Source organism: Lynx canadensis, chromosome F1 (genome assembly GCF_007474595.2).
Source record: "Lynx canadensis isolate LIC74 chromosome F1, mLynCan4.pri.v2, whole genome shotgun sequence".
NCBI lineage: Eukaryota > Metazoa > Chordata > Mammalia > Carnivora > Felidae > Lynx > Lynx canadensis.
Window position 1 is genome coordinate 31,159,378 of NC_044319.2, and position 12,610 is coordinate 31,171,987.

General features: G+C 34.6%; 1 protein-coding gene across 1 annotated transcript in view; it reads left to right on the forward strand.

The window, feature by feature from the left end:
• The window catches only part of INTS7 (integrator complex subunit 7), a 92,906-nt gene that overhangs the window by 15,246 nt on the left and 65,050 nt on the right, over positions 1-12,610 (forward strand). The window contains exon 4 of the mRNA XM_030302239.1: positions 5,365-5,502. Within this exon, the coding sequence (XP_030158099.1) occupies positions 5,365-5,502 (138 nt within the window). The remainder of the gene's footprint in view (positions 1-5,364; positions 5,503-12,610) is intronic.

The window sequence follows — 12,610 nt, forward strand, 5'->3', positions numbered from 1 at the left end:
AAAAAAGAGAGAAAAGTAGAATGTAAATAGGGGAATGATTTCATAAATAATTTAGACCTAGTTTGAATATTTTGAGAAGAATATAGATTAATATTTGAATATTCCATTCATTTTGCATGCTTGCCCTTTCTAAGTCATGGCAACTGGGCTTTGCCACAGTTCTTCATTGAATAACCAGAGATTTCTAGAAAGCTTCCAGAAAGAGAGGATTTACTTATTTAGATCACTTTAAAGGGAAAAAATTCAGATTGAAGTAATAGGTTTCAACATTAACACTTGATGCAAAAAGTACTAAAAGAAATTTGAGCTAAGAATGTTATGGAATCCAGTTGCCATTTAAAATGTAGTACAATAAGAAGGTCTTCAGATAGATAAGGCCTCAGATGTTTTTGCCAAATATAGGGACCTGTTTTGAAAACATTCTTGGCGTAGGCACTTTAGGAAGAGGATAAAGAGCTTGATGATTGGGAATAAGGGGTGATCAGATCGTTTTGTAAAGTTTGCAGAATTGTAAATACCAAACCAAAAAAAAAAGTGTTTTTATAATAACTCAAAACTGAAATTGTAGTATCAATACGAGAATATCAAACACTTTTCACAAAAATAGAACATTTTTGAATAGCCTTAGAAATTTTTTTCATGATTTCATTGTTTTTTCATCATATAAGAAATGACTTAAAGTAAAAAAGTATTTTTTAATTTAGTGTATTATTTAATACATTATAAAGTTTTAAAAATACAATCTTTTATATTTGCAAATGACATATCAGATAAAGGGTTAGTGTCCAAAATCTATAAGAACTTATCAAACTCAACATCTAAAAAAACAAATAATCCAGCGAAGAAACGGGCAAAAGACATGAATAGACACTTTTCCAAAGAAGACGTCCAGATGGCCAACCGACACATGAAAAAATGCTTAACATCACTCATCATCAGGGAAATACAAATCAAAACCACAATGAGATACCACCTTACACCTGTCAGAATGGCTAAATTAACAACTCAGGCAACAACAGATATTGGCGAGGATGCGGAGAAAGAGGATCTCTTTTGCGTTGTTGGTGGGAATGCAAGCTGGTGCGGCCACTCTGGAAAACAGTACGGAGGTTCCTCAAAAAATTGAAAATAGAACTACCCTATGACCCAGCAATTGCACTACTAGGCATTTATCCACGGGATACAGGTGTACTGTTTCGAAGGGACATATGCACCCCACTCTTTATAGCAGCACTATCAACAGTAGCCAAAGTATGGAAAGAGCCCAAAAGTCCATCGATGGATGAATGGATAAAGAGGTGGTACACACACACACACACACACACACACACACACACACACTGGAGTATTACTCGACAATCAAAAAGAATGAAATCTTGCCATTTGCAACTACGTGGATGGAACTAGAGGGTATTATGCTAAGCAAAATTAGAGAAAGACAGATATCATATGACTTCACTCATATGAGGACTTTAAGAGACAAAGCAGATGAACATAAGGGAAAGGAAGCAAAAATAATATAAAAACAGGGAAGGGGACAAAGCATAAGAGACTCTTAAATATGGAGAACAAACAGAAGGTTACTGGAGGGGTTATGGGAGGGGGGATGGGCTAAATGGGTAAGGGGCATTAAGGAATCTACTCCTGAAATCATTGTTGCACTATGTGCTAACTAATTTGGATGTAAATTAAAAAAAATAAAATTAAAAAAATATAAAAATACAATCTTTTAGAAATTATAAAGAAAACTAATTTTGCGCTTCAGCAAGTAACAAACACCATATCATTTACTGCTTATGTAAGAAAAAGCATGATTTGTCAAAAAAAATTTTAAATCACATGTTTGACTTGGGACTAAATATATTAAAATGTAGATTCCTTTCTTTTCCAGTAACACTTTACTATACATTTTACCAAAAGAGCAAAAAACTTTTTCTAATGCATTTCCTAGTAAATTACAGACCGTACACTTTCCTTTGGATACTTTAGCATGGGTATCATTAGCTAGAGTTCAGTTTGTTTACAGGGTTATCTGGTTCTTTGATGTCAGTTAATTTACTGAGTACTGACAGATGCTTCAAGTAACTCCAACCACTATCAAGGTATAGAACTTACTCCAGAATATTCCTTCATGCCCCATCCTACTCACTTCTCTCGCCCACCTCCCCAGAGGCCACTGCTGGTCTGAGTTTTTCCTGTTACCTAGATAAGTTTTCATCTGTTTTCAAACGTCATATAAGTGGCCTCATACAGTGGGTATCCTTTTGTGTAAGGTTTCTTTTCGTTTTTTGATACTAATCCATTTTGTATGTCATTAATTTGTTTTTATTGCTGAGTACTTTTCCATTGTGTGACAGTAACAGTTTATTTGTTCTCTTACTGATGAACTCTTAGGCTCTTTCCAATTTACAGCTATCATAAGTAAAGTTGCTATGAACCTTCTTGTCCAAGACCTGTTGTGAACATGCTTCCCTTTCTGACAAATATATACTTAGGAGTGAAATTGCTGAACCATAGGGTAGGTGTATATTTAATTTTATAAGAAACTGCCAAGCCTTTTTCCAAAGCGATTTTAACCATTTTATATTCTGACCAACAGTATGTGAGTTCTGGTTACTTCACCTTCTTGCCAGCGTTTGGTGTGTCTTATCTTTTACATTAGCCATTCTGATGGGTGTGTAGCAGTTTTGATTTGCATTTCCCTGATGGTAATGATGTTGAGCTTTTTCTCACGGTTTTTCTCTCTCTTTTAGGGGAGTAGTTGTTCAAATCACTTGCCCATTTTCTTTTGTTAGATTGTTTAGATTTTAAGATTTTACTTGTCTTTTTATTACAGAATTGTAGGATTTCTTGATATATTCTCAATACCAGTCCTTTGTCAGATGCACATTTTACATATCATATTTAAGAATAGACAGAAACTTCTTTTAGGGCCTGAATGCCATGAACAGAATTACTACCATTTTTTATACTCTTCATTAAGTTATATCTCAACATAATTGTTTCTTATGTTTTCTGTCTGTAACTAAACTAATGTATGCCTCAGAATAAAGAAAGTTCCAAACTGGGTAACTGTCAAAACCACCCCAGATGCTGGCAGTGTAAAGCCAAGTGAGTAGGCTGCAAGTGTGCTTATGTTATAGCCACTAACCACTGTACATATGCTTTTAGTTTATACCACGAGGTCTTCAAAATATTCTGCTTTTAAAATGGAAAAGTAATTTAAGTACTTTTGTGATTAAAAAAAAAAAAAAAGATGTCAGCATTTTGAAACCCCATTTGGGAAACAGTGGCCTGCTCAACTGAAGAGAAGTTTGGCTGTATGCATAGGGAGAACTGTTTTGGTCCCAACTCACATTCTGATGTGCTGACATTTCATAAATCACTTTCCCTGCTGTAAAATGAGAAAAATGATACCTGCCCTAATGGATTCACTTATTTCCTATGTGGCAAAATGCAACACATGCCAAAAAAAAAAAAAAAAAAGTTTTCAGTCACCATAGAAATGTAAAGAAACTGGCTGTTAAAAATCTATCTTTGAAATGTATGAAGCATATTAGTGATTATATATTCATTCCTTCTATCATGAAATGCTTGATTATAATACTTCTTTTATAAATAAAAAGATATAATACAGAAATGATCTTAACATCTTATAGGAACATGATTTTTCATTGAAGAGCCTGGTAATAGCACAATGAAAAACTGAAAAATGAGTGTTGAGAAAAACAAAGTCTACAAAGAAAAGATGGGGCTGGTAAATGATAGATCAACATTAAGTACCCGTTGAGTAGAAAGTTTGTTGTGTGTTTTAAGGAACATAGATTTAAGTGAGAACTCTGATCTCAAGGAGACTGCTTTCTAGAAGAATGTATTAATAAGATTAAACTCATGAAGAAAAGCAAAAAGTGATGTCTCTCAAACGCTAAGGAGTTTTTAGAGTCAGAATGATTTAAACTTAAAAAGGAGAAAGGACAAGGAAGAGATGATATTTCAAAGATGTTTTCTTTTTTTACCCATTACTTTAGACTTACCAATTAAAACAGGGGCGCCTGGGTGGCTCAGTTGGTTAATAAACATCCGACTCTTGATTTCGGCTCAGGGCATGATCTCACGGTTCGTGAGTTTGAGCCCTGGGTCAGGCTCTGCTCTGACAGCGCAGGGCCTGTTGGGATTCTCTCTCTCTCTCACTTTTGCTCTCACTGTCTCTCAAAAATATTTAAAAAAAATCTAGACTTATCAAAGCAAATGGAAGGAGAAGAAGCTGAAAGGTATTTATAATGTTTGAAATGTAGTGCTACAAGTTATTTATAATATTACCAGAAATATCTTCAGAAAGTAGTGACCAGTGGGATTATGCTTGTTTTGCCCTTTTATATTTAAATAGCAACAAACTGTTAATCCAAATGTGTCAATATTAGCCTAATCTCATTTTCTCTTGTATAAAATATATCACAAGCCATTTATTTCTTTTGAAAAATATCTATGTAATTTCAAAACTTTATTTTCAAATTGAATACAAATCACATATTTAGTCCGTTTTAGTATTTTGTTTTGTATAAACTCTAACACTTCTGTCCAGTCAAACCTCCATAAGATAGTGATGGCGTGTCGAGTTGGAAGGTACTTAGGGCATTGACTTAGACAAAGGTTGTCCCTGTAAGAACTCTGTTTTGTTCATTGCAGTGTTTTGCAGCCCTCTAAAATCCATGCCTTTCTGCTGAAAACATTTTTCAAGCTCTACCTTCTGTAGTTTATGTTACAAACAATAGATTTTTTTTTCCCTTTCCCAAATTGACAGTTTATTATAAAGTAGCCTGTGTTTTTCCAGACTCTACCTTCCTCACCCTCACAGACTCCGATATGAGCCCCAGGGAACATCCTCTACCGCTTTTCTCTTGGTGTTGAAGACAGATTTGAAGATCATGCTATCAGTATTTACTGATGTGGAAAAAAAAAATTGGAAATCTTACTTTTTTTACATTGTGGATCTGCTTAATAGCAAAAATGTTGCTCTGCTAAAATGGACTTACTTATAGAACATTGGAAAATTGGTATTTTGATACTTTAATAATTCAGAAGTTTCTGGGCTCCACTTGGTACCTGGAATGTACTTCAGGATGATAATTTTAAATTTTGCTTATGTTAGATAAGCCATGTTAATTTTTCTTACATATTGGAGTATGGAAAAGTGTTTAGAATTTGAGTCACTGCTTGGTTCCTAAAATTGATGCTTTATTAACCTGAGGTTTAAGGATTTACCTACAAATTTTAATTTTGGTATCTAGCTTTGCCTTGCTTCTTCCTCTCTTGATTTTTAGCTTAAGGTATTTCTGTTATTCTTGGGTTTCTTTTTCTCTGTAGGATGTTGGGAAGTCTGGCATCAATAATTCCTGAGAGAAAGAATGCTCATCACAGTATCCGGCAGAGCCTGGATTCACATGATAACGTAGAAGTTGAAGCTGCCGTTTTTGCTGCTGCAAACTTTTCTGCACAGTCAAAGTAAGCATCAGCCTTTTAATAATTTGGCTTCCCGAGAAGAGGTTTTGAGGGAATAACTCATCACTGTACATAAACACTAAGAGGAAAATATAAATGGCGAGGCATATTTTCCAAGAGAGTTTACATCATGTTGGGGAAACAGAACCTCAGTACATGTAATAGAAAAGTACATATGTTGGCATTAACTGTAATAAATGAGAATTTCCAGAAGGACAGATCAGCACAGATTGGAGTAGTTAGGGAGGGCTTCATTGAGGAACAGAAGTTCTGTCCACCGAGGCACCCTCCCCAAACATACACGGTTCTGATGCTCAATTGCTACTTTCCTGTTGTCTCTTCAAGGTTGGCTGTTTGGCATTAGAGCTGTGGATAGTTTGACAGAAATAGTAACTCGAGCTGAAACCAGGTTTAACCTATTTGGGATGTCATATCCTACACTATTATCTTGTAGGACAGTTTGTTTTTTTTTTTTTTTTGGATGCAGTGTTGACCATGATTATGTTACTGTTTGACTTGTTAAATTACTCTCTCTAAAAAAATATATTATCCCCTTTACTGACTGATAATCAAAAGTAGCATTGCTCTGGAGGACATTTTGGTATGCATTTTGCCTTAAACATGTCCATCCTTTTTCCCCTTAAGTGGACCTATAAAGTCCACTTCTGAGAACTTATCCCAAGGAATCAGCAAAGTGTACTGATAATTATTTGCAAGGATGCTAGTTGCAATGTTATAAAAACAAAAAAGATTAGTAGCAACCTAACTTCTAACCAACGTATGTAGATAAATATGATCATACAATGAAAGTGTTATATCAGTTCTTAACAAATATATTTTAGAAATGTATTTGAAAACAGGGTACATCATAGCTTATGGGATAGTATAGAATATATTTTTTAAGAAACGTGTGTTTGTATTGATGGAATGGAAAAAGACAAAGGATATATAGATCAAATATTGTCTCTGGGTGATAAATTGGTATCTTATTTTAATTTTACTTTTTATAAATTTCTGTATATACTGTCAGGAGCAGGTTTGGACTTTATAATCAGATGAATGATGTTATTTTTGAAATTAAAAAATAGCATTTCCTATTAAGAATCTCTGCTAAATTTGGATAAAACTTGAAATAATCACCAATTTTCTTTATTCAGATTTTAGCTATATGAGTATTCATTTCTTCAGCTGCTCCTATCAAACCTTCAGAATCATAGGATTATTCATTGGAAAAGGAGAATGGAGAATAGAAAGCATGTAATTTTTAATGTACTGCTCAAAATTAGTAGGTGTGGCAGTAATTGAGGAAGAGAAATATCTGAGTAAATACAATTCTTATTTGTGCTTTTGAAAATAATGTTTTTTTTCTTATTGAGAGTAATTACTATTGAGAGAACTTTTTAAAAATTATTCTTATTGGATAAGAATTATATCTAGTGAATGGTTATCTGATTACCACTGACAAAGTGTCAGTACTGAGTAAATTTGCTACTTTCTGTAGCTCCAAAATAGTTTTTTCTTTTTTTTTTTTTTTTAATTTCTAATGTTTGTTTATTTTTGAGACAGAGAGAGACAGAGCATGAGCAGGGGAGGGACAGAGAGAGAGGGAGACACAGAATCTGAAACAGGCTCTAGGCTCTGAGCTGTCAGCACAGAGCCCGACCTGGGGCTCAAACTCACAAGCCGAGAGATCATGATCTGAACCGAAGTCAGACGCTTAACCCACTGAGCCACCCAGGTGCCCCTCCAAAATAGTTTTCTAAATTTAGTTTCTAAATTTAGATGATAGATTTGTAATTTAGCGATTATATTTGATTTAATGAGAATCATCTTTACTTCAGATTTTCTCTTATGTTATAATCAGAAGCCAATTTTACCAGCTATGGAATTTCTAATCTGTTTTAGAAAAGATTAAGACCAAATAACATAGAAACATGATTCTTTGTTTATAGAATTGATGACCAGTAAACATTTAAATTGACAGTTTATGTAGAAGCAGTTTTTAATGTAAAAGGTTTCAATATGATATAATTTGTGATGTTTAAAAATACCAAAATAGCACAGTAGGGAAGGCTGAAGGGCTTATCAAAATGTATCAGAGTGTAAAATTGTATGATGAACTGTATCTTTTTGAGATTAGCGTTTACCTCTTCTTCTGAAATGATGACAGACCTGGCCTGAGATCAGATATCTCAACCAGTACTGATGGGTTTTTGTCTTAGTATCTCTATCAATTTTGGATCTTAAATGGATTAGAGCAACTGGCCAAATAAGACCTTAAGAATTTATTTAACACTGTTCTCCCCCTGTCTAGTATCATAATCACATCTCACTTGTTCTAAAAAAGGTTAGGATTTTATATATTTAAAGAGCTAGTCACGGGGTCACAAAGCAGGAGTTGGAAACCCAAATGCCTTCAGAGAATGGGGATGCATTGTCAGTGAGAAAGGTGCCCTCTTGTGGCCACTGTGCTGAACTGAATAGTGCACTTGCCATCTAAAAGTGGTAGCTGCATGCCCCTTGGCCCCGGCTGATTGTGACAGGGCAGGAATGTAGGTGCAATGTTGTGAGATCTGACTTTTTTTTTTTTGGGGGGGGGGGCTGGAAAATCTGATTATTCTGTTTATAATCTTATTACCATATGAGACTATATATTTTTAACGTACATTCTTAGTGTTGACATTAAGAATTTTAAAAAGTGTTACTAGATAAGTGAAAGGAAAGGAAAGGAAAGGAAGGAAAAGATAAGAAAACTGCAGGCTTCTAGTTTGCAGTTCATTGGCCCTAAAGCCCTGTAACAGATTTTTAAATTTTGAGTTGCATAAAAGTTATATAGTTAGTGAAAAAAATTCTTCTTGAATATCCACCATATCCAGATAACTATTCTAAGCACCCAGGAATACAGGGGTAGAGAAGATCATGGCCCTATTGTTATGTAAACACACAATAGTTTTAGATGCGTGTTAATATATGAAAAACTAAAACCATTTTGTGATAAAAATAATTTCATCATTGTGATAATGACCTGAATGAACTGCTTTAAGTAGGGTGATCAGGGAAGGCCTCTCTGACGAATGACATTTGAGCTGAAACTGGGTGATAAAGAGGCAGCAAGTGAGAGGAAGAATATTCTAAGAAGAAGGGATAACAAGTATGAGAGCATTCTGAAATGTGGATGAGTTGTATATACAGACCTGATACACCTTTTACCTTATACCTAAAAGACATTTATAACTTAACTTTTTCTTATCAAATGTGAAATTGTTATCTTAGAACAGTAGTTTTCAAACTATTTGGTATTAGAATCTCTTTACACTTTTCAAGCATTATTGAGGTCCTCAAAGAGCTTGTTTATGTGGACTACAGTGATTGATATTTACACTGTTAGAAATTTAAATGTCTAAATTTTTAAAGTACTTATTAATTCATTTTTAAAATAACAGTTCTCTAAAGATGTTAATGTAAAAATACTGCTATGAAAATAATTATTTTCCAAAATAAAAAAGCAGTTTTGTGAGATGAGTAGCATTGTTATACCTTTTTTGGAAATCTCTTTAATGGCTGGCTGGATTCTAATATCTGTTTCTGTACTCAACATTTCTGCTGGCAATATGTTATTTTGGTTAAAGTGTATGAAAAAAATCCAACCTCACACAGATATATAGTTGGAAAAGAAAGGAATATTTTTATTTATTTTTATTTATTTATTTTATTATAGGGGTTTTATTTTATTTTATTTTTAAATGTGAAATTTATTGTCAAATTGGTTTCCATACAACACCCAGTGCTCATCCCAACAGGTGCCCTCCTCAATACCCATCACCCACCCCCCTCTCCCTCCCACCCCCCATCAACTCTCAGTTTGTTCTCAGTTTTTAAGAGTCTCTTATGTTTTGGCTCCCTCCCTCTCTAACCTCTTTTTTTTTTTTTCTTCTCCTCCCCCATGGTCTTCTGTTAAGTTTCTCAGGATCCACATAAGAGTGAAAACATATGGTATCTAAGAAAGGAATATTTTTAAAGGCTTGATAGGTAATTACGGATATTTTTCTTTGATGCTATACCAAAACCAGACAAGTATGGTTTCTTAAAATTAAACTGCAGTATGGGCTCTAAAACCGTATCCATGAACTTGTACTTTATTACGCTGAAATCCATTGGAATCTCTTACCCATGTCTGGTTTTATAACTTATGCATTTGTCTTTTGGAAAGTATTGGTTCACTGTGTTATGCACATTATCCAAATGTTGACGCACCTCACTGTATCATATCTGAGGTTCACATTTGTTACTCTCACCACCGATCTCATCAGGAAAGTCTTTAAATATTAAGCTGTCAAACTCATGGCCATAGTTGCAAGTTTTCTGAAATCCTGATTTTTGCTTAGAAGTTCAGATTGGCAAAAAATTTTCCCCTGTTATTTTCTGTGAATTTACAAGCTGGCTTTATTCGTCTTTTGAGAAAATGTCTACCAAATAGCCATGTCTGAATAACCATGAAGTTTTATGAAAAAAAATGGCTAATTCATATCATAATTGAAACAGTTGCCGGGGACTTATCCTGGAGACATCCAGTGTGTACTTTATGTGTGCCTTCCATTTTGTCCGATAATATTAAAAAGACACTTGCTCAAGGGTTGAAATTCAATAAAATTAGTAATTTCCACTGTTTTATCAGGGACATTTGTAAGCACATCTGACTTCCTTTCTTCCTTTTCATGTGAGTGTGCAGCAGTCAGCAGTGCAATGACCGTAGTTCAGTTTGGGGACACTGCCTTGGCTCTTGGTGAGGTGCTAGCAGTTTCAATCGTTACTTTGGTACCAGTGGTGAAGATGGCAGCATTGGTGTTCCAGAAAAGCCAGAAGATTTAAAAACAACCAAAAAAAAGTTACTCACTTTGAAAATTTCAGCACAAATCATGTTGATTGCCCAGAGTTCACATAAAAGACGAGGTTTTATGATTAGGTGATGCTGATACAACCAGAAGAGCATGTCTCGCATGTCTGTTGATTTGTCCATCTGTATGCAGAAATAAAACTCTGCAGTTGAGCTGTTACTTAGTCTTCCTGTTTGCAGCTAAATCTTTTATTTCATAAATTACTCTAATGTTGAGAAGTGGCAGTGCCTTGACTTCTTTTACTGACTTTTCATCCAGGTTTTCAGCATTGTCAATGCTCAGCTGCCCATGACTCTTATGTTAGGTGCACTTCTCCAGCCAGTGCATTATAACTCACCCTGTTCTTATTTTTGGTTTGAAAATCAATATTTTGCTTTTAAAGAGCCCATTTAAAATAGTCTTTTTAAAAAAATGCTAAATAGTCTCAAAATGAAACCACGAGTTAACTGGTACCATAATACATTTTGAAATGTTTTATATCATGAGGCACGATAAGTTAAATTATAAACATCTAAAAAATCAAGGATAGCTTTAGTCATATTTTTTTTATTTACAATTTTGCTTTCCTTTAGAATAGGTTCTTTTCTTTCCACACATTAGAAAATTCTCTGATATGTCAGTTTTAGCTTTTTTCAGCATCTTTAGACCTAGACAGTACAGCTTGTGTTGAGAAAACGAGCCTTCTAATCTCTGGCCAGTGATTTTTTTTTTTTAAATTATAAAAAAAGACTTTGCAAATAAACTTTATTTTATTTTGTAATAAAATATTATTGAATTCTGAAACAAAAGCAACTTTAGATAAAATTTTAGGAAAATCTTTCAAAATTTAATGCAGAACATGACAATGTGTACTTCCTGATATGTTTCTCTATAAACATAAGGAAAACCTCAGGATTTCAAAATAATGATGAATGATAATGAGATTCTAAAGATAATAATAGATATAGTCAAGGGACGCCTGGGTAGCTCAGTCAGTTAAGTGTCCCACTTTGGCTCAGGTCATGATCTTGCAGTTCATGAGTTCCAGCCCTGCGTGGGGCTCTGTGCTGACAGCTCAGAGCCTGGAACCTGCTTCGGATTCTGTGTCTCTCTCTCTGCTTCTCCCTTTCTCGTGCTCGCTCGCTCTCTCTCTCTCAAAAATAAACATTAAAAAAAATAGATACAGTCAAATATAGTAACAACACAGGAGAATTGAGAACAAATTGAGTTAATCTCAGAGAATGTATTCATGTACTAAACCTACTACCTTGGAAAATTCTAGAAAACACAAGAATGCACAATTACACATTCCATTAGCTGTCAAGAGATGGTGTCATTATGCATCATGTAGCCTCTGGAAAACACTGAACTTATGAGAGAATGAAACTGAAAATGGCAAATATCTTAATGGCAGGAAATATTTTATGTAGACATCCACTGAACTGCAGAGGGGAAGTATTTTATGTCTTAACATATCATTTATCATGGCTAAATGAGCCAAGCTTGATCATATTATCTGTATCATATTTCCTTACATATGATGTAATGTCCTATCCCAAATATTCATGTTATTAATAACTTTTGCAACACTCACTTATATTTTTGTTAAGACAGAATCAAAAGCAGCCTCTTGGAAAATACTTTACATGTATATAATATAAAAAAAAAAAACCCAAACATGGCTAACTTTAAATAGTTCAGCTCTTGGTAAGATTCTGCCCATATTTCCTACCACTTTTCTATTTCATAATTAGTCTATTTTTCTAAAACTTAGAATATTTAAAATCTATTTTATTCCTTGTATAGTCAGCTTATGGTATTAAAAGCTTTTCATAATTAAAAGCCTTTCCTAAAACATCACGAACTGAGATAGTGACCTCGAATCTTTTAGACAGTGGGGCTCGGTGATGCAGGATGCGTGCAGCAGCACTCATAAGTCAGAGCATCGTTCCTTGAACGCCACTTGAGAATAGTGTTGACAGAGCCGTTCGCTGGTGGAAGTTTAGGTGTCAGTTGCAGTTCTCACCCCACCCCCTGTACCAGACCCTTGTTATGATTTGTAATATTGTGTTGATTTTGTTCTCTTTAAGTCCTTAGAAAATGTCAGCAAAGCGTAAGAGACTCTTAAAAACTGAGAACAAACTGAGGGCTGATGGGGGGTGGAAGGGAGGGGAGGGTGGGGGATGGATATTGAGGAGGGCACCTGTTGGGATGAGCGCTGGGTGTTGTATGGAAAC